Here is a 21,430-nt window from a genome sequence, read left to right on the forward strand (position 1 = left end):
TTTCAAACCAGAAAGCTCTCTTTGAACCTCTAAGTTCTTATTTCAACTGAAATAAACTACTCTTATTATATTCTTGCTTTCACACTTATTCCCACTTTGGTGATTCTCAATACTCTTCATCATCTTCTATGCAAATTTCAAATGCCCATTGAATCTGAAATTGTCTGTATTAGAATCATTTCATGGCTATGCATTTCATTTCTTCTTTTCTTTCGCCAAAACATTTATTGAGAATCTTTGGTAAATTCTGCCCTAGATGCTGAAGGGGATTATCAAGGTTACATCACAATCCTTGTTCTTACGGAGCTAACAGTCCATTAGTCAGACAGAACACATACTTATGATAAATAGGATCACGGCCCTATAGAATTAAGGCACCAATAAGTGGTACAGGACATGAGTGCAATAATCTTTCAAAGATGTGATCAGTTCCAGTGGAGAGAGATGTCACAGAAAATGTCCTGGGGTAGAAAAATCTCGACTTGGAAATGAAATAATGGTAACAATTAGGTAGGAAGAGAGAAGCAAGTGGGTGTGGAAGAGTCGAAACAAAGAAACAGAAGAAGGATAAGAAAAGCTTCCTGTGCTTCTCACACAATAATGGATAAATAAAGTTACCTTGGAATCCGTAAAAGAAATTAATCGAATCAGAAGACAAGGAACTCTGAAACTCTGGAGTTTCTCTCAGGCTTCTTCATTTCTTCTACTCTCTGATAATCCTTTCTTTTCTTTATTGAAGCTTCCTGTCCCTTAGCTCACTATTATCTATCCATCTTTTCCTAATTTCATTTGTTTTTTTACTGAGTTTGAAAGGGCAGACATTCTAGTTTTGTTACCACTGATATTCCCAAATCCTTTAAAAGCTGAATAAACTCCAAACACCATTGTTGTTGTTACTGTTCAGTCCCTGAGTTATGTCTGTCTCTTTGCGACCCCATGGACTGCAGCACACCAGGCTTTCCCTCTCTGTCTCCTGGAGTTTGCTGATTCATGTCCGTTGAGTCCGTGATGCCATCCAGCCATCTCAGCCTCTGTTGCCTCCTTCTCCTCTTGCCCTCAATTTTTCCCAGCATCAGGGTCTTTTCTAGTGAGTTGGCTCTGCACATCAGGTGGCCTAAGTATTAACATCTTAATTCTAGCTTGCCTAAAACAGATTATATGATTTCATGATAAATCATTCTTTTCTGTTTTCTTTGGAGCTATAAATGTTGATCCAGAATTTTTAAATCATTTCTACTTTTTATAAATCCCTACACATTTTATTTTTTTCAAATATTTCCATACTTTCCTAGAATTGTCATAGTTCATTTCACTTAACAAGTGGGACAGATGAGGAAGTAAAAGCAAAGTTACGTACTGAAAAAGTGTTTTAATTAAAATCTCAGTTTCCTCTTCTACATGATGGAAATATTAACTACTTCATGGAAGCATTCACACTTTCATTTTAGCTAACAGGTATTGATGACCATGCATTCTGAGATGATCAAAACTCTTGATGTGGATGGTAATGTGATGAACAATACACATACAGTCTATGACCTCAAGGACATTACATTTGATGGTAGACTAGACTATATGCCAGAAAGCAAATTTAAATAAATATGATAAATTCCATGAAGACAACAAGCAGGGGGCCTTGATAGAGGTTCTGAGAACAGGTGTAGGAAGATGAGATGGAAGGGACTATATTATGAGAGGTTGTTGGGAAGACTGTCTAAGGTGGTAGCATCTAAACTGAGCTCTAGGGTCTTCTTAGGTAAAGAGAACCAATGAGGAAGTGAAACAGTTTGGAATCTGCAAGGACCTGAAAGAAGGCACATATGGCTGGAGCTTAATAAGCAAGGGGAGCATAGCACAAGACACGCCTAGAGGAGCCAAAACACTCAGAGCTTTGCATGCATGGTTAAAAATTTGTAGTATTACTCTAAATGCAATGGAAAGAAAACACCTGTGATGGGGATGATAAAATCAACAATCCATTTTAGAAATATTAGGTTTGAAAGAGCTATGAAGTATATTGTCAATGTCCAGTTAGAATATGTAGGTCTTGACCTCAGAATATCTGTCTGGTCTAGAGGTATGTATTTGGAAGAAATCATCAACTAGACAGCTGAATAAAATTACCGGGGAGCAAGTGTGGAGGGAAAAAGAGAAAATGACTAAGCCCCCAAGAGCTCCTGACCATGAGAAGGGAGTTGAAGCAGAGGAGACAGCAAAGAGATGGGCAGAAACCTGGGCCTGTGGCATCACGAAAGCTGTGAGAAGAGGGCTTTTGAGGGAGATAGGAATCAACTAAACCATAGCTTGATGAGAGATCAAATAAAATGTTAATTGTAGAATCATTCATTTGATTTGGTTCCCTGGAATTCAGTGGCATGGACAAGAGCAGTTTTAACCCAGTGATTATGGCACAAGACAGATTAGGATGGAGTGAACCATTGAAGGGAAGTGAGAAAGAAAAGATATTTTAGAGCAGTCTTACCTAAAAGAAAAAAATAGGTAGGTAACTGAAAGTTATGGGATATTAAGAGAGTATTTTTGTCTTTTTTTTCTGTTAGCTAATTTTTTACAGAGATACAAGTCATATTTCCGAGCTGATAGTAATGATCTAAGAGAAAGGAAAGCTATTATTGATGCAGCACTGAGTGGGTATATTGGGAAAACAATTACAAGTGGGCTGATAATCCTTTGAGAGTATAAGGAATTCTGCATGCTTCATCCCCATTGTTCCAGAGGGAAATATGACTAATGGAAATATGGGCTTGTGCTTGCGTACTTGGTAGTGGAAAGATAGTTTCTACTGCCTTCAATATTCTTGTGACTAATCAGATGAAATCACTGGCTAAGAGAGAGGTGTAAAGAGTTGGGAAATTTAAAGAGGATGTAGGAAAAGTAATATATTTGCAGATATATATGTGTGTATATATATATGCCTTGTTTTATATATATATATATACACACACACCTTATATATTTTATATACCTGTAATAATATATATCTTATTAATGACAATTCTATGAATATTTTTCTTCAAAACAGTAAGTCGATTCTCTCCCTACTATCAACACCCTTAATATCTACTCCCTTCTGAATATATGGCTTCACCAGTTTTTAGAAATATATATTACATTACAAAATCTATTCTATAATGAGTCTAGGGTGATAATATTTTTAATGATAAAAAATTATTAGAAAGGGTTACAAAATTGACGCCTTCTTTTCTATACTGCCCAAATTAAGAAAGTTGCTTTTGTTTTCCTTTAGGATATAAAGTATCAGATCATCCTTTTTCTATATCTTTGCTATTGATGTTCAAATTTAAGAATCCTCATATCCTGAGGCAGAAGGAACATTTCCAACAATACACAGCACAATTCTATATTCTTTATTACCTCAGTGGTTTCTCTCCTGTTTCCACTCTCAGCTAGGAAAAAAAAGGCCTTTCCATGATATACTGTGTTGTAGTTAACCATCCAGAAATACAATACATAACCCACAAAATGCAGTTTTAACTTGAGGGAGATCATAAGCTCCTACAGGGCAGCAGTGTTTGCCCCCTTTATTTTGTGCTCTGTCCAGCTGATAGTGACCCCCACAGAAGGGATGCTTAAACATGACAGCGAACTGAAAGCCAGCACTGACACACAGATACTCTGTGACCCAAATATCCTTTTTCTAATCAGAATTCTGTTTTTGTATGAGAAAGTGTTTTACACTTTAAAAAGGAATGATGGATATAACTAGAGTTCTAGTAGAATAAAACCATAAAATAAAATATCTAAGGAATGTATGGTAAATAAGTCATAAACTATTTTGTGTAAATTTGAGGAAGTATAATAGGATGGAGGAAGTTGAGAATGAGAACTATAAATTATATATGTGCAGAAGTCAGCCATGTAGGTGATCAAATGCAAGATGAGTGCTACCTTTTTTCCAGCTGATAGCAAAGATTTTCTGAAAGTGACAGAGTTAAGGGCAGTTTGCATGTGAGAAAGAGAAGACATTCCAGAGAATCTACAATCCTTGGACAAGACATTAAATGCTCTAGTAGGCTAAGGTTCTGAAGAGTCCCTTTATGTTGGCTGCTTTTTTCCAATACTTTTTCTTCCGTTTTCTTGTCTGTGCTTTTTACTTTGAAACTGTCATGGTTCAGTTCTTTATATCTCTGCTTTATTTTGCTATTTCAGAAGAGTCATCAAGTTAATGCTTCCTCTAATCTCATACCTGCCAATAACACTAAGGTCAGTACGAAGCCTCTGTGTCAGGAGGAATAGCTCTGGTAGCCATATTTCCATAATGGCAACACTTTGACATGGACATTTGCTGGGTTTGCTACCTAAATATGTTTATCTGCTGAAGACAAAAGTAAGCTTTAAAAAAAAAATCCCTGAGACTAACTTGAGACCATATTTTCCTTTCAGTCTTGTTGGCCTAGGCACAGACGAGTTAATGGCACTATTTTGGGTGGCATCTGTGAACCCTGTCAGTGCTTTGGTCACGCGGAATCCTGTGATGATATCACCGGAGAATGCCTGGTAAGTGCTTTCTCCATTGTCGTTGCTGACTGACAGGGCTGAAATCAGCTCAATAAGCCCTGCAACTCAATTACTACCTTTGGGACCTTAAACACCTGAGTCAAGAAGGGATTTGACGTCTATCTTTATATTGAACTGAGTTGGAAGCTGAGAAGGTTCTTTCATATGTGGTCTTCCTGACTGATAAGCATTAGAAAGTGTTTACTCACATTAGTCTAAGGATTGAATTAAGATCAGATATATCATAATAAAATATAACTAATGACTGGGATACATATCTGCCACAAATATATATGGTTTCAACCCCTTATGTAATTCTACCCAAAAATTGACTGCATTTCTGTAACAGGAAATGATTTGTAACCCCATAATATGAAAAATATAAAATATAACCTTTGTAATAGGCATGATTACACTTTTTTATCACTTTGAAACTGAGGGCATACTACATTCTTTTTTATTGGAAAATTTCAGCATTTAACTAAATTCAAAACATTGTGTGTAAATTAAAAATAATAAATATGTGCAACACATATTCACCAGAGCTGCTTACTCCTCTACTATTAAGTCAATCAAGTAACCAGAAAAAAAGCTCTACAGAGGGTGAAGCACTTTCCATCCTGCTAAGAAGCTTTTGGATTGGAGATTACGCTGAATAGACCATTCTGATTAACTCAAGGGCATGTTAGTTTTATATTGTCTGATATGACATGAAGCTTGAAACAACACTTCTCATTTCATTAATCTTGCAGGAACACAATTTGAAATGGTGCCAATTTGGGAGGATATCATATTCTCATTTCCCTGTAGAATTTAAGGCAGCCTCTGTTATCTGTATTTCTTAATGTTCTCTCTTTCTCTTGCTCATTCTTCCCCCTCCCCTAGCCTTTTTCTTCCATTTAAAAGCTTCTGGGAAAAATCCAAAATGAAAATTCGGGCTTTTGTTTCAATGTGATTTGACATTTAGTTTTATTGATGCTCTTTCTGTTTTCTCTATAGAAGATTTTGTTTAATTGCATTGCAGGATAAAGCATGATAGCCTTAATTTGTGTATCAGTAGATTTTTCAAATGGCATTGTTATGAACAGAAAGACTAAGTGATTTTCATTTTAATTATACAATAAGTCTTTTAAAATGTACCTTGGGAAAAATATTGAGTTACTTTTAAACAAGTATTCAGCCCAAAACAGATATAGATTTGTTTTCAGTTCAGTTCAGTTCAGTTCAGTCGCTCAGTCATGTCCGAATCTTTGAGACCCCATGAAACGCAGCACGCCAGGCCTCCCTGTCCATGACCAACTCCTAGAGTTCACTCAAACTCATGTCCATCAAGTCAGTGATGCCATCCAGCCATCTCATCCTCTGTCGTCCCCTTCTCCTCCTGCCCCCAATCCCTCCCAGCATCAGAGTCTTTTCCAATGAGTCAACTCTTCGCATGAAGTGGCCAAAGTATCGGAGTTTCAGCTTTAGCATCATTCCTTCCAATGAACACCCAGGACTGATCTTCAGAACGGACTGGTTGGATCTCCTTGCAGTCCAAGGGACTCTCAAGAGTCTTCTCCAACACCACAGTTCAAACGCATCAATTCTTTGGCCCTTAGCTTTCTTCACAGTCCAACTGTCACATCCATACATGACCACAGGAAAAACCATAGCCTCGACTAGACAGACCTTTGTTGGCAAAGTAATGTCTTTGCTTTTCAATATGCTATCTAGGTTGGTCATAACTGTTTTACTTAAAACTAAAAGACAAAAATTAATATTTCATGATAACAGACTCATAATGCTTCCCACAGCAATATTTCATGCTGCATTCATTAAGATTAAGTCTAAAATCATGCTATTAGTCCATTTGGTTATAGGATATTTCAAAGAATCAAAGCCCATTGTTTTAGAGTAAGATAGTTTCATCCAGCATAATTTTGGAGGGAAGAAGTGAGGGGAATCAGTGTTTATCTGAGACCTTCTACTAATGAACTCTAGTTTATTGAATTTGTTTCATGGATAAGGAGATAGGAGGCTACTTCAAATAAGCAATGGATCTTAGGGAAGCAACAGAGACCTTAATGATTGACCTTAATGACCTTAATCTGGTGTGTTTTCTGAATTTTCCATTGTAGCTGATAAATAGATAATAATGTAAGATATTTTCTGGAGACTTCCAAATTCTCTATTTGAAATGATACTAATAACTAAATGCTGCTGTCCCATTTTGAGCATATTAATTCTAACATGATCCACAACGATAAAAATATTTAAGTGCTGCACATCAAAAGCAATCTGACCATTCAGTTGCTCTACATTTAGCTTCTTTTAAAAAAATTATTTATGCTTTCCCTCCTAGCATTACATTAAACAAAAAATTTTGAAACTTTCCCAGATAAGCTACATTTTAGTTAGTTTGGGCTTTGAAATCTAATTAGAAATAAATTGAAATATTTTTTGATATCAGACCAAAATCCAGACCTTTTTTATAGTGTGGACCTATATTGAAAGATCAGTTTGACTTGCAGTACTTCTGAAGTGACCTAAGCCTGGTGGGCTGATGTCTATGGGGTCAGACACGACTGAACTGACTTAGCAGCAAGAAACAGTCAAGTCACATGGGAAGATTGTATACTTGCTCCTTGTCATTGTTCTTGTGATAAGTGATGTGAGAAGACATTTGGAGAGCACTTTGGAGCAGGATACCTATAAAAATCACCAGCCCATCAGAGTGAACCTTTCATCTTTTTTTCAGTTTGAGTTTCCATTGTATTGTTGTCTATTACTGTTTTATGGTTTCAATTACAAAAACAGTTGAGTTTTAAGATTAATTTTATTATTTCCATTCAGTGACATATGACATTAGGAAATGTAAGAAATATGTTATTTTTCTTCCAAATTAGTAAAGCAAATCAGGGTCTCTGGGTTGTACAAGATTTTCAGTTGAGTTTTAGAAAAACCATTTTCAACATGGTTAAAACATAGTCAGTTTTATGATCTTGTTTTTTAAAGTCCCTAAATCTTTGAAGATATAATTTTGATTGTGTCAGTATAACAATATACAAAGAATATTGCAACAAACATACTATTTTTTTTAGTAAGAGCCAACTTTAGTTAAACTTGAAAACTGAGAGGAACTAATATGAAGATGAAATCAAAGAGGAAAGCCTTTCATCAGATTGATCCATGTTTGGCAACTTCCTACCAGATGTGCTGTTATTTAGACAAGTGTTGATAATAAAGTTAACATCTTTGCTACTTTGATAGAAGGTTGATAAAGAAATTTGAGAATTTTAAATACCTTAAGGAAAAACCTATTTTCAAGTATTAACAGATACTAAAGAATCACCGATTCACTTGTACTTCAAACTGTCATAGGATTTCAGAACTTGAAAGCTGCATATATTATGGGCGTCAGCTCTCACATTTTACAGAATGTAAGCAATTGATTCAGATTTAAATTATTGAATTCCATTTCATATCTTCTATTCAGTAATCTGTCCCTCTCCCCAAGGAATTTGACCAACTGTTTTCTGAAATCTTATTTATGTGGTTTTAAATTAAATATATTTATTAAATGTAATTAAAATAGAACTTAAAATATATTGGAATAACTCAGAACTTTCATTAAATCAAACTGGCTCTCCCATTGGTCATCAAGGTTAATAAATTTTTACTTTATGCTTAAAATGAATTTATATTTTGGCTGTTAGCTATTTCCTTTACATATTTCGTTATTGATGATAAAATTAAAAGTCTTATACTCCAAACTCTGATGAACTCTTTTGAAATGAGAAAAAATAGAATTTTATATGCTTGTAAGATTAAAAATATATTTGTCACAATAAATCTATGCTGTATGACATTTAATAGGCATTATATACATTTTATTGTATTACAGGAGTTTGAAAAAGTTATGTCTACACAATGCCAAAACATCATACAAATTGATCAAATTGTGCTATTGAAAACTATAGACAATTTCATTCATTAATTGGTTGTTCACCTTTACCAGTCTTGATGAATATTGTGAACACTAAGTTGATAAATCTACTTTAATTAACATGAAGAAATCAAGATATAAATTATTTTGATTTTCTGTATTTTTAAAAAGTACATGTTTCCAGAAAATACTAATTGATGGAAAATGCTGTTTTATTTTAAAAACCAGTGTCTGAGGGAAATTGTTACATGCCTTGTGGTTTTACTATTTATTAGTATACATTTAAAAATTTCTCAGTCTTCCCATCTTTTAATCATGAGTCAAGCAAGGCCCTCACGACTGTAATACATTAGTGCATTGTCCACATCGTCAGAGCATACTGAGGTCCAGATTAATCTCAGATGTAGGAAGGCTGTAGTCTCAGAGGATTTGTATGATTAGCCACAGTTCTCATTAAATCAGCAGTTTTAAGTTGAACAATTAATTTTTACCTAAATCAGGTACAATTTCCATCAAACATATGTCATTTAGTCTCTGTAGAGTCTAAATGTATGTTACTACACATACTCACACATATTTCTTTAAGAAAAAAATGAAGACCAAAAAAAAAGAAAATATGATTTACATAATGAAAAAACTTTATAGTGAATTTCAGTCATCTTTTTGTTAAGTATGCATATGCTGAAAGTAGCATGTAGTTTATAAGCTAGAAATTAAATTAACTTTCAATGCTATTTCACAGCTGTAAAATTGACCATTTTATGTGGGAAATTACTCTTCTTGGCGGGGAACAGACTAATGATTCTGTAGACCTATTTTTGGTAATGCATTGATGCTAGAGACTGGAATAATAAACTCTGATGTGCACTTCTTCCTCAGAATTGTAAGGATCACACTGATGGCCCATATTGCAATAAATGTCTTCCTGGTTTCTATGGTGATCCTACTAAAGGAACCTCTGACGACTGTCAGCCCTGTGCCTGTCCACTCAATAGCCCATCCAATAAGTGAGTAACAAACTTACCTCTTTCCAGAGTTGGGAATCTGGTTCTGCAAGTGTATTTTTGATATAGAATTTACCCTTTCTCTTGTCACACATAAATAAATAATAAAGATGTGCATAAATGTATCAGGAAGATAATATGAATTTTTCCAAACATAAAATATTTAAAGCTGTGGCTGATTATTCCATGAAATTTTTAATATTTTTAGCTCTAGTTTTGGGGATTTAGTATCTAAGAGATAGAACTCAAATATAATTTCTAAACCAACTCCAAAGAACAGACATATATTTTACAAACTTTGACACATACCCACAGATAGACACACACACACACACACACACACCCCTTCATACTGTATTAAAAAATACTACTAATAAAATGCTGCTTATTTGGGTCCCAGTCACACACTGTTTGTAAATCTTAGGCAAGTCATAAATCCTTCAAAAAGGTAAAATAAGAAATAAATCTAGCTGACCTTTAACCACAGTTTTATCCCTTGGTTGTTGCATGATTTATCATATTATCATATAATATCATATTGTATATATATTTTTATCTTATTGAAATAGTTTAATGGTATTACAAATTATAAAATATTGAAATATGGATGATAGCACTTTAGTTTGCATAAAACACATCATGAAAAGTTTAATGCAAACTTCATACAATTTTTCTTTTCATCCAGATATCTGTTTTTTAAAAAATTTTCTACTTGTTCATCTGAAATAATAACTTTGTGTAGCAGACTTTTTAAAGTATATATTTTGTCTGATCTTCCCTTTACCTTTTAGGGGAACACATTATTTCAGGTGCTGTAATTCACTTTCCCCTCAGGGGCAACCATCTCATAAGCAAATATGTAAGAAAGACCCTGAAACCAAAAATTTCTTTTTATTTTAAGTAATCATATTAATTATAATACTAATCAATACTTTTTATTAGTAAACATTGTAAGTAACTGTAGTTTTAAATCAAATTTTTAAAAATTTTCTTAAAGATAAGCTTAGTGCTTAATTCATATTTTTATATGTAATTTTCATCTATTTCTGAATGCTGTAGTAATCCTTGAAGAGCAAAAATTTTTCATGATGATTATATGTTACAGGTTACAAAGTTACAACTTTTTAATGTGAAGGTGTTACCAAGTTGGTCATATTTTGCGGTCTTATCTAAGATATGCCTAATAAAAATGGTCTTTTATTGCTAGAGTCCATGAATACTAGAAGTTAAAGATTTTGAGATTAATTCTGTCTTGAATTTAAAAGTTATCTTAGGAATTACGCTTCCTGCACTTCAGCCCACATGAAATCCTTTTACTCTTCCCTGACAACATCCCTCCATCAGAATTTCCATCTTAGTCACTGGAGAGGAAAAGAACTAAGATTTAATGGAAGCAGACTACTACATTCTAGGCATAGGGTCAGGCATTATACTTGGCATTATTTTACACCCACTTATTAAACTGTTTCTGAAGGTTCAGTTCAGTTCAGTTCAGTCACTCAGTCATGTCCGACTCTTTGTGACCCCATGAATCACAGCATGCCAGGCCTCCCTGTCCATCACCAACTCCCAGAGTTCACTCAGACTCACGTCCATCGAGTCCGTGATGCCATCCAGCCATCTCATCCTCTGTCATCCCCTTCTCCTCCTGCCCCCAATCCCTCCCAGCATCAGAGTCTTTTCCAGTGAGTCAACTCTTCTCATGAGGTGGCCAAAGTACTGCAGTTTCAGCTTTAGCATCATTCCCTCCAAAGAAATCCCAGGGCTGATCTCCTTCAGAATGGACTGGTTGGATCTCCTTGCAGTCCAAGGGACTCTCAAGAGTCTTCTCCAACACCACAGTTCAAAAGCATCAATTCTTCGGCGCTCAGCTTTCTTCACAGTCCAACTGTCACATCCATACATGACCACTGGAAAAACCATAGCCTTGACTAGATGGACCTTTGTTGGCAAAGTAATGTCTCTGCTTTTGAATATGCTATCTAGGTTAGTCATAACTTTTCTTCCAAGGAGTAAGCGTCTTTTTATTTCATGGCTGCAGTCACCATCTGCAGTGATTTTGGAGCCCCCCAAAATAAAGTCTGACACTGTTTCCACTGTTTCCCCATCTATTTCTGATAAAGTGATGGGATCGGATGCCATGATCTTCGTTTTCTCAATGTTGAGTTTTAAGCCAACTTTTTCACTCTCCACTTTCAGTTTCATCAAGAGGCTTTTTAGTTCCTCTTCACTTTCTGCCATAAGGGTGGTGTCATCTGCATATCTGAGGTTATTGATATTTCTGCCAGCAATCTTGTTTCCAGCTTGTGCTTCTTCCAGTCCAGCGTTTCTCATGATGTACTCTGCATATAAGTTAAATAAGCAGGGTGACAATATATAGCCTTGATGTACTCCTTTTCCTATTTGGAACCAGTGTGTTGTTCTATGTCCAGTTCGAACTGTTGCTTCCTGAACTGCATCTAGGTTTCTCAAGAGGCAGGTCAGGTGGTCTGGTATTCCCATCTCTTTCAGAATTTTCCACAGTTTATTGTGATCCACACAGTCAAAGGCTTTGGCATAGTCACTAAAGCAGAAATAGATGTTTTTCTGGAACTCTCTAATGCCAAATATAATACCTGACCTTATATCTAGAATGTAGTAGTCTGCTTTCATTAAATATTAAGAAAGGAGTTTTCAAGTGGGAAAAGAGCATTATAGTGCCAATCTCTAGAACTGGAATTCCTTGATTTAAATGCTGAATTTCATTCTTTCTAGCCGTATGACTCTGGGAAAGTAACTTACGTTCTCTGTGTCTCAATTCTCTTGTCATAATTAGGACCTTCTCAGAGGGTTGTTGTGAGAATCACATAAATTGAAATGCACCAAGCACCTAAAACCATGATTGAACATGGTGAGCCTAATACTGAGACTGATCATTTATTAAGTAATTTACTCAGTCATAAATTAAAGTATCAGAGTTGAAATTTTAAAGTTAAAGTCATGTGCTTTCCATTCCCCTACAGTCTTACATTAAGGGCTTCTTTAAGTAACACTGCATTTTAAGCGATAACATTAAGAGACTTAAATGGGAAATGGGGTAATATATATTAGTGATCAGAATATTTTCAGAATTTAGGGCATGTGCCTGGATGGTTACCAAACTGAAGATCTTTTGGCAACCAGGGATGTCAGAGAAGAGGAAGAAGGCTAAAAGGAAATCTGGAAAATAATGAATATGTCGGACATCCATGACACAAATCTTGCTCTCTGGTGTACTTGTGAAGGATTAGATCAAGCTATGGAGAGCTGACTCACTCGCTTCAGTGGAATTCTCCAGAACCATCCAATTTACACAAAACTTTAAGGATAACAAAGGGACGGCATCTAGTTACTCATCTGCATTGCACTCCTTTGCAACCAAAATATCAATGGCGTTAGCATAGCTGTCAGTCCAGCAGAGCTGGCCATTCATAGTATCACATGAATCCTGGCCTAAAAGATTTGCAGAATTATATAATCGAGTGAATATATAGACCTTATTAATTTATCCTCAAATTGTACTGGTATTATTATAAATATGGATGAGCCATTAAGGAGAGAACTTTGCTTGGGTAATTATAGGCATTCATGACCCATCCTTCTCTGTTCACTGTGCTTCTACTTTAAAATGGATTCTAATTGTGTTCCTGAAAGAAAAAAGTCAGCAAGCATTAAACACCATCCATCATCTGTCAGTGATAAAAAGAATTGAGGTTCTAGTATCCAGTGATAAAGTGTTCCTAAGTATGGTATTCCAGTTTGATATATTGTGCAGATCTTGACTCTTTAAGTAAAGTTCAATAATAACAGTAATGAAATATTTAAAGATCCTTTCATTTAAGGTATTGTTATTTACATTAAATAATTGTTAAATTATTAGGTTATAATTTTATCCTTACAAGTAGAATTGGCAGTAGAGTACCAAAACCTATTTTAAATGCCAGCTTTAAATGTAGCATTTTTAGAGGGAATTATACCCAAAACTTATAATAACCTAGAGTGGAATATAATCTACAAAAAACCTGAATCACTTTTCTGTACACCTGAAACTAACAATAAATATTGAAAATCAGCTATAATAGATAGGTGGCATTTTTGTTTTAGTAAAAAGAAGGAACAGTGACAAGTCACTTTGTTTAAAAATTTATGTTTAGAGGTATTAGGTTTTTTAAGTTTACCACAATTTTGAAAATTAACATAATTCAGCTACACAACTGTGACGAGACAAAATTTAATTTTAATCTAATAACCTGAATTTGTATTCACTAAATAATGGGATATCTAATGACTTAGGGAAACTCTCCTTTTAAAAATGTTTTTGAAAAGTCATTATTCTTATAATCTGAGTTAGAAACTCTGAGGAATAAATTGACTAGTCACATATTATCCAGGAGATATGATTTGAATGTTCACAGACTATTTAGGAAAAAAAAAAATTCAACTAAAGGTTGCTGCAACCTTCATCTAGAAGTGTAAGGCTTAGTGATAGTTTTGCCTTGTGATTTATCTGTTTAATCCCTGGTCATAAATCTTACAGATCACAAGCATTTTGGCTCCAAATTTCTTAGATAATATTGTAAAATAAATCAAATGTGTAGGGAGCTAGAGATAGATTGGTATAATTATTATGATGTATGGATACAGACAAGCATATAATATTTAAATTATACATATATATCACTTTATCAACTATTTACAGTGTCCACTGTTTGCTTAGCCATCTCATCTTGGTGATGTATATATTCCAGCTATAGATTGTAACTATGTAGTGAAATTTATCTCTAGAGAAGCAAATAAAACTGTAAACATTTCAAGTGTTTATATTCTTTTAAATCTGGCATCACATAACTTATAGATTAAATATGATAAGAGGCACATGACAGTCCTTGAACTCTTAGGATACGTGTGTTATATAATAAAATTAGAAATATTCTTGGCACAAAGCTGAACAGAGAGTAGGCTCTTGATAAGTTCTGTATACTTACCATTGTGAATACTACTTCTTTGTGTGCATCAGAAGTACTAAACTTTAAATTTTTGAAAGAATTGAGAACTTTTAGAGTGGACTTTGGAGCTCATCCTATACTTGTTAAGTTCAGTTCACTTCAGTCGCTTAGTCATGTCCGACTCTTTGCAACCCCATGAACCGCAGCACACCAGGCCTCCCTATAAATCACCAACTCCTGGAGTTTACCCAAACCCGCATCCAGTGAGTCAGCGACGCCATCCAACTATCTCATCCTCTGTTGTCCCCTTCTCCTCCTGCCCTCAATCTTTCCTAGCATCACGGTCTTTTTGAATGAGTCAGCTCTTCGCATCAGGTGGCCAAAGTATTGGAGTTTCAGCTTCAACATCAGTCCTTCCAATGAACACCCAGGACTGATCTCCTTTAGGATGGACTGGTTGGATCTCCTTGCAGTCCAAGGGACTCTCAAGAGTCTTCTCCAACACCACAGTTTAAACGCATCAATTCTGCAGTGCTCAACTTTCTTTTTAGTCCAACTCTCACATCCATACATGACTACTGGAAAACGATAGCCTTGACTAGAAGGACCTTTGTTAACAAAGTAATGTCTCTGCTTTCTAATATGCCATCTAGGTTGGTCATAACTTTCCTCCCAAGGAGTAAGCATCTTTTAATTTCATGGCTACAATCACTATCTGCAGTGATTTTGGAGCCCCAAAAAATAAAGTCTGACACTGTTTCCACTGTTTCCCCATCTATTTCCCATGAAGTGATGGGACCAGATACCATGTTCTTAGTTTTCCGAATGTTGAGCTTTAAGTCAACTTTTTCACTCTCCTCTTTCACTTTCATCAAGAGGCTCTTTAGTTCTTCTTCACTGTCTGCCATAAGGGTGGTGTCATCTGCATATCTGAGATTATTGATATTTCTCCCAGCAACCTTGATTCCAGCTTGTGCTTCTTCCAGCCCAGCATTTCTCATGATGTACTCTGCATAGAAGTTAAATAAGCAAGGTGACAATATACAGCCTTGACATACTCCTTTTCCTGTTTGGAACCAGTCTGTTGTTCCATGTCCAGTTCTAACTGTTGCTTCCTGACCTGCATACAGATTTCTCAAGAGGCAGGTCAGGTGGTCTGGTATGCCCATCTCTTTCAGAATTTTTCACAGTTGATTGTGATCCACACAGTCAAGGCTTTGGCATAGTCAACAAAGCAAAAATAGATTTTTTTTTCTGGAACTCCCTTGCTTTTTTGATGATCCAATGGATGTTGGCAATTTGATCTCTGGTTCCTCTGCCTTTTCTAACATGAGCTTGAACGTCTGGAAGTTCACTTGGAGAATTTTGAGCATAACTTTACTAGCGTGTGAGATCAGCGCAATTGTGCAGTAGTTTGAGCATTCTTTGGCATTGCCTTTCTTTGGGATTGGAATGAAAACTAACCTTTTCCAGTCCTGTGGCCACTGCTGAGTTTTCCAAATTTGCTGGCATATTGAGTGCAGCATGTTCACAACATCATCTTTTAGGATTTGAAATAGCTCAACTGGAATTCCATCATCTCCACCAGCTTTGTTCGTATTGATGCTTTCTAAGGCCCACTTGACTTCACATTCCAGGATGTCTGGCTCTAGGTGAGTGATCACACCATCGTGATTATCTGGGTCATGAAGATCTCTTTTGTACAGTTCTTCTGTGTGTTCCTGCCACCTCTTCTTAATATCTTCTGATTCTGTTAGGTTCTTACCATTTCTGTCCTTTATTGAGCCCATCTTTGCATGAAATGTTCCCTTGGTATCTCTAATTTTCTTGAAGAGCTCTCTAGTCTTTCCCATTCTATTGTTTTCCTCTATTTCTTTGCACTGATTGCTGAAGACGCCTTCTTATCTCTCCTTGCTTCTTTGGAACTCTGCATTCAGATCCTTATATCTTTCCTTTTCTCCTTTGCTTTTTGCTTCTCTTCTTTTCACAGCTATTTTTAAGGCCTCCTCAGACAGCCATTTTGCTTTTTTTCATTCCTTTTCTTGGGGATGGTCTTGATCCCTATCTCCTGTACAATGTCATGAACCTCCATCCATAGTTCATCAGGCACTCTATCTATCAAATCTAGTCCCTTAAATCTATTTCTCACTTCCACTGTATAATCAGAAGGGATTTGTTTTTGGTCATACCTCAATGGTCTAGTGGTTTTCCCCAATAGTTGTTAAAGTTAGTACTTATTCCAAGATGAAAGGAAAGTTAAGGAAATGTTCAATTCAGCAACATTATTCGGAAATTTAGAACGTTAGGCATTTTAGACAATTTGCCACATATTGTTTTGTGTCCACATATGAGATTATCATGTATCTTACTGGTCCCATCTATCAGAAGGAAAACAGTAAACTCCAGAGAAACTAAATGCCTTGATCGTGATCATAGCTTGCTTATGGCAGTACAAATATTATAATCCATATATTCTGATTCACCTCTCTGTGCTTCTTCCAGTGGGGCTATAGAAACAGAAACAATTATAGCGACATTGAAGAGAGGAAACAAATTTAATAGAACTTAATGTCAGTAAAACTGTGAATGTCCATTGTAAAAAATGACTGCTGTTTGGTGATAGCTATGCTAACTCAAACTTAAGAGACTGAAGCAGGATGAAAAGCTGCAGGTTTAATTATTAATACCTAATAAGTAGCTAGGGCTTCCTTTTTGGCTCAGACAGTAAAGAATCTGCCTACAATGCAGGAAACCTAGATTCTATCCCTCACTCAGAAAGATCCCCTGGAAAAGGGAATGGCAACCCACTCCAGTATTCTTGTCTGGAGAATTCCATAGACAGAGGAGCCTGGTGGTGTCCGTGGTGTCGCAAAGAGCTGGACACGACTGAGCAGCTAATACTTCCCACTGAAATGAGTAACTAAATGTCTTCAGCATTAGACAAACCAACATATATGTTGGCAAAATTTTTAAACTGTTCTTAAATTATAACTATAACTTATTGTTGCACTATGCTAAGTATTTGCTTTCATACTGTATCAGCATGCAGACTTTACTCAGATCATGTTCTGCTTTTGCTGAATGCAAAGCTTATGTTTAGAGAAACACAGAAAACATGCAATTCTAATTACAAAATCCAATTATGGATATTCCATCAGATTTTACACCCTTTGAACACAATTAAAGAAATATGTTTGCTTAATGAGTCTCATGAGAATAAGTAGAACAGAGGTCATTGAGCTGAAATAAGGAAAAGTCTATGGACAAATTTCAAAAATTCATGTGGCCCAAACCATAGTGTTGAAGTAAGATGAGTTTTCCCTTCATTTTTCTCATCTTCTTCTCAGTCTTCCACTCCTTCAGCAGTTATGCATGGACAGTCTTACCATCTTACCCTAGTTTCCTCATTCACTGACACATTGTAGCATCTTATCCCATTTTATCTTTCTTCCCCTGTGCAAGAGTTCCAGATAACAATTAGTTAAAAGGAGTACTGCTCCACTATTATACATGCAAGCACAGAACATGTCCTGATTGTCTAACCCTCAATGTTGAAAACTTTGTGCTAGTAGTGAAAGAATTCATTATTTCCTATCACATCACAGGAAACAATAGGTTTCTGGGTTCCCTCTTGCACTGGCTGTGAGAAAGTTCAAAGCCACATGTTGATCTGCCACTATGTAATGAACATATTGTACAATATATACATATACCCATAAAAATGCATTTTTATAATATGAATTCTGCACTCTAAATATACCCTTAATTTTTATGTTAATTTTTAGTTTTGTTCTCTTTTATTGCATCATTTTATCTTAATGTACATATTTTGATATTAGAATTAAATACTTTCTGGAACAAAGCAGATTGTATCTGTGTTTGTACCTTGATGTATGTAAATACACACATATGCTCACATACATATTAATTTATATGTACATATATACACTTACTTATAAATAGATCAACATAAATATAAAAATCTATATTCAGTCATTTAAAAAGACTGTTTCTTTGTGTAGATCCTTACTATTTATTCTGGCAGTAGCTTCTCTTGCTCCGTTTGTGAAAAATGCCTGCTATTCTTGGTCGCTTGTGTCTTCTGTGGAGTGACTAAGCCAGGAAGCAGAACAGTGCCTCTGCTGGTGTGAAGCTGGCCAATTACAGTTAGATGACATAATCTTGGAATCTCTTGAAGTTAGCAAAGATCTTCCAGTTCCCTCTTTCTTTCATAGAACAGTTAGCTTCAAGTATTTGCCAAAATCAGTGTCAAGTTGCTGCATTTGCCAATCCAAATTCTATAGACATTTCTTGACGTACATGTTTATTTCTTATTCTAATTTTATGTTTGTGGCTGAATACCATCTTCTCCATAGTTATAGCTACAGCAGCAAGGGAATGAACCCTGTTTACATTGTTTAAAGGGTATTGAAGCACAAATTCAAACATACTTTATGAGGAGCTTTTATTTAGACTCATGTGTCAAGTAGTTACACCACTAGAAGTTTGTGTGCTAAGTCACTCCAGTCAAAGTTTAAATTTACTTAATTCTGAATTAAGAAGGTGTGAAAGACAGAGACACCTGGCATGCTGCTGTCCATGGGGTTACAAAGAGTCAGACGGACACGGCCTTGTCACTAAACAGCAACAAATAGGGAAAAGAGAATATCAAGTTAGAAACAAAGTTTGGGATTCTGTGCTAAATTCTCCTGGAAATTAGCATATGACTTTGGACAAGAAAAATTATGCCCACCCAATCAGCTCGTAGGATTTTGTGAAAATTTGATAGAATTATTCATAAAAGCTCACTAAAAATGTAAAGAGCTAGTCAAATCTGATATATTGTTATTGTTTAATTTTTTCTGAAAAAGCATTGCTTTCTGTCAATGAGTGCATTTTACATTACTTCTGTCATTCTAACTGAGGCAGGGGTATATTTAAGAATTTGAAATCTATTTTATGAATAGTTTTAAAGTGTCAGAAGCTTTGTGGAGCACCTTTGACATGAATTATAGTAAACTAATTTAGGATTAAAAAATAATCGATGTGGTTTCCTTTCTTATTTATTTAATTAATTTATTTATTATAATTGGAGGCTAATTACTTTACAATATTGCGGTGGTTTTTAACATACATTGACGTGAATCAGCCACGGGTGTACATGTGTCCCCCATCCTGAAGCCCCTCCCACCTCACTTCCCATCCCATCCCTCTGGATTGTCCCAGTGCACCAACTTTGCATGCCCTGTTTCATGCATTGAACTTGGACTGCTCATCTATTTCACATATGATAAATACATGTTTCAATGCTATTCTCTCAAATCATCCCACCCTCACCTTCTCCCACAGAGTCCAAAATTCTGTTCTTTATATCTGTGTCTCTTTTGCTGTCTCGTACATAGGGTCATTGTTACTATCTTTCTAAATTCCATATATATGCCTTAATATACCGTATTGGTGTTTTTCTTTCTGACTTACTTCACTGTGTATAATAGGCTCCAGTTTCATCCACCTCATTAGAACTGATTCAAATGTGTTCTTTTTAATAGCTGAGTAATATTTCATTGTGTGTATGTACCACAGTTTTCTTACCCATTTATCTGTCAATGGACAGCTAAATTGCTTCCCTGTCCTAGCTATTGTAAACAGTGCTGCAACATACACGTGTCTCTGTCATTTCTGGTTTCCTCAGTGTGTATGCCCAGCAGTGGGATTGCTGGGTTGTATGGAAGTTCTGTTTCCAGTTTATTTAAGGAAAAAAAACTTACACTGTCTACACTGTTCACCATACTGGCTATACTAGTCTGCATTCCCACCAACAGTATAAAAGGGTTCCCTTTTCTCCACACACTCTCCAGCATTTATTGTTTCTAGACTTTTTGATAGTAGCCATTCTGATCCATGTGAGATGGTACCTCATTGTGGTTTTGATTTGCATTTCTCTGATAATGAGTCATGCTGAGCATCTTTTCATGTGTTTGTTAGCCATCTGTATGTCTTCTTTGGAGAAATGTCTGTTTAGTTCTTTGGCCCATTTTTTGATTGGGTCATTTATTTTTCTGGTATTGAGCTGCAGGAGCTGCTTGTATATTTTTGAGATATATTCTTTTAATTAAGCCCATTTGTTTGTTTTTGCTTTTATTTCCGTTACTCTGGGAGGTGGGTCATAGAGGATCATTCTGTGATTCATGTCAGAGAGTGTACTGCCAATGTTTTCCTCTAGGTATTTTATAGTTTCTGGTCTTATATTTAGATTTTTAATCCATTTTGAGTTTATTTTTGTGTATGGTGTTAGTGTTCTAGTTTCATTCTTTTACAGGTGGTTGACCATTTTCCCAGCATCACTTGTTAAAGAGATTGTCTTTTCTCCATTGTATATTTTTGCCTCCTTTATCAAAGATAAGGTGTCCATAGGTGTGTGGATTTATCTCCGGGCTTTCTATTTTGATCCATTGATCTGTATTTCTGTCTTTGTGCCAGTACCATACTGTCTTGATGACTGTAGCTTTTTAGTATAGTCTGAGGTCAGGCAGGTTGATTCCTCTAGTTCCATTTTTCTTTCTCAAGATTGCTTGGCTGTTCGAGGTTTTTTTGTATTTCCATACAAATTGTGAAATTATCTGTTCTAGTTCTGTGAAAAATACTGTTGGTAGCTTGATAGGGATTACATTGAATCTATAGATTGCTTTGGGTAGAATACTCATTTTCACTATATTGATTCTTCCAATCCATGAACATGATATATTTCTCCATCAATCTGTGTCATCTTTGATTTCTTTCATCAGTGTTTTATAGTTTCTATATATAGGACTCTTGTTTCTTTAGGTAGATTTATTCCTAAGTATTTTATTCTTTTCATCACAACGGTGAATGGGATTGTTTCCTTCATTTCTCTTTCTGTTTTCTCATTCTTAGTGTATAGAAATGCATGGGATTTCTGTGTATTAATTTTATATCCTGCAACTTTACTATATTCATTGATCAGCTCTAGTAATTTT

The 21,430-nt window shown here is 35.5% G+C and overlaps 1 protein-coding gene across 3 annotated transcripts in view; it reads left to right on the forward strand.

The window, feature by feature from the left end:
* LAMA2 (laminin subunit alpha 2) overlaps window positions 1-21,430 on the forward strand; it is a 684,287-nt gene that overhangs the window by 392,197 nt on the left and 270,660 nt on the right. For all 3 annotated transcript variants that reach the window (XM_060419598.1, XM_060419599.1, XM_060419600.1), the window contains exons 16-17: window positions 4,423-4,536; window positions 9,344-9,471. In XM_060419598.1, coding sequence (XP_060275581.1) covers window positions 4,423-4,536; window positions 9,344-9,471 — 242 coding nt within the window. The remainder of the gene's footprint in view (window positions 1-4,422; window positions 4,537-9,343; window positions 9,472-21,430) is intronic.

Source organism: Ovis aries, chromosome 8 (genome assembly GCF_016772045.2).
Source record: "Ovis aries strain OAR_USU_Benz2616 breed Rambouillet chromosome 8, ARS-UI_Ramb_v3.0, whole genome shotgun sequence".
NCBI lineage: Eukaryota > Metazoa > Chordata > Mammalia > Artiodactyla > Bovidae > Ovis > Ovis aries.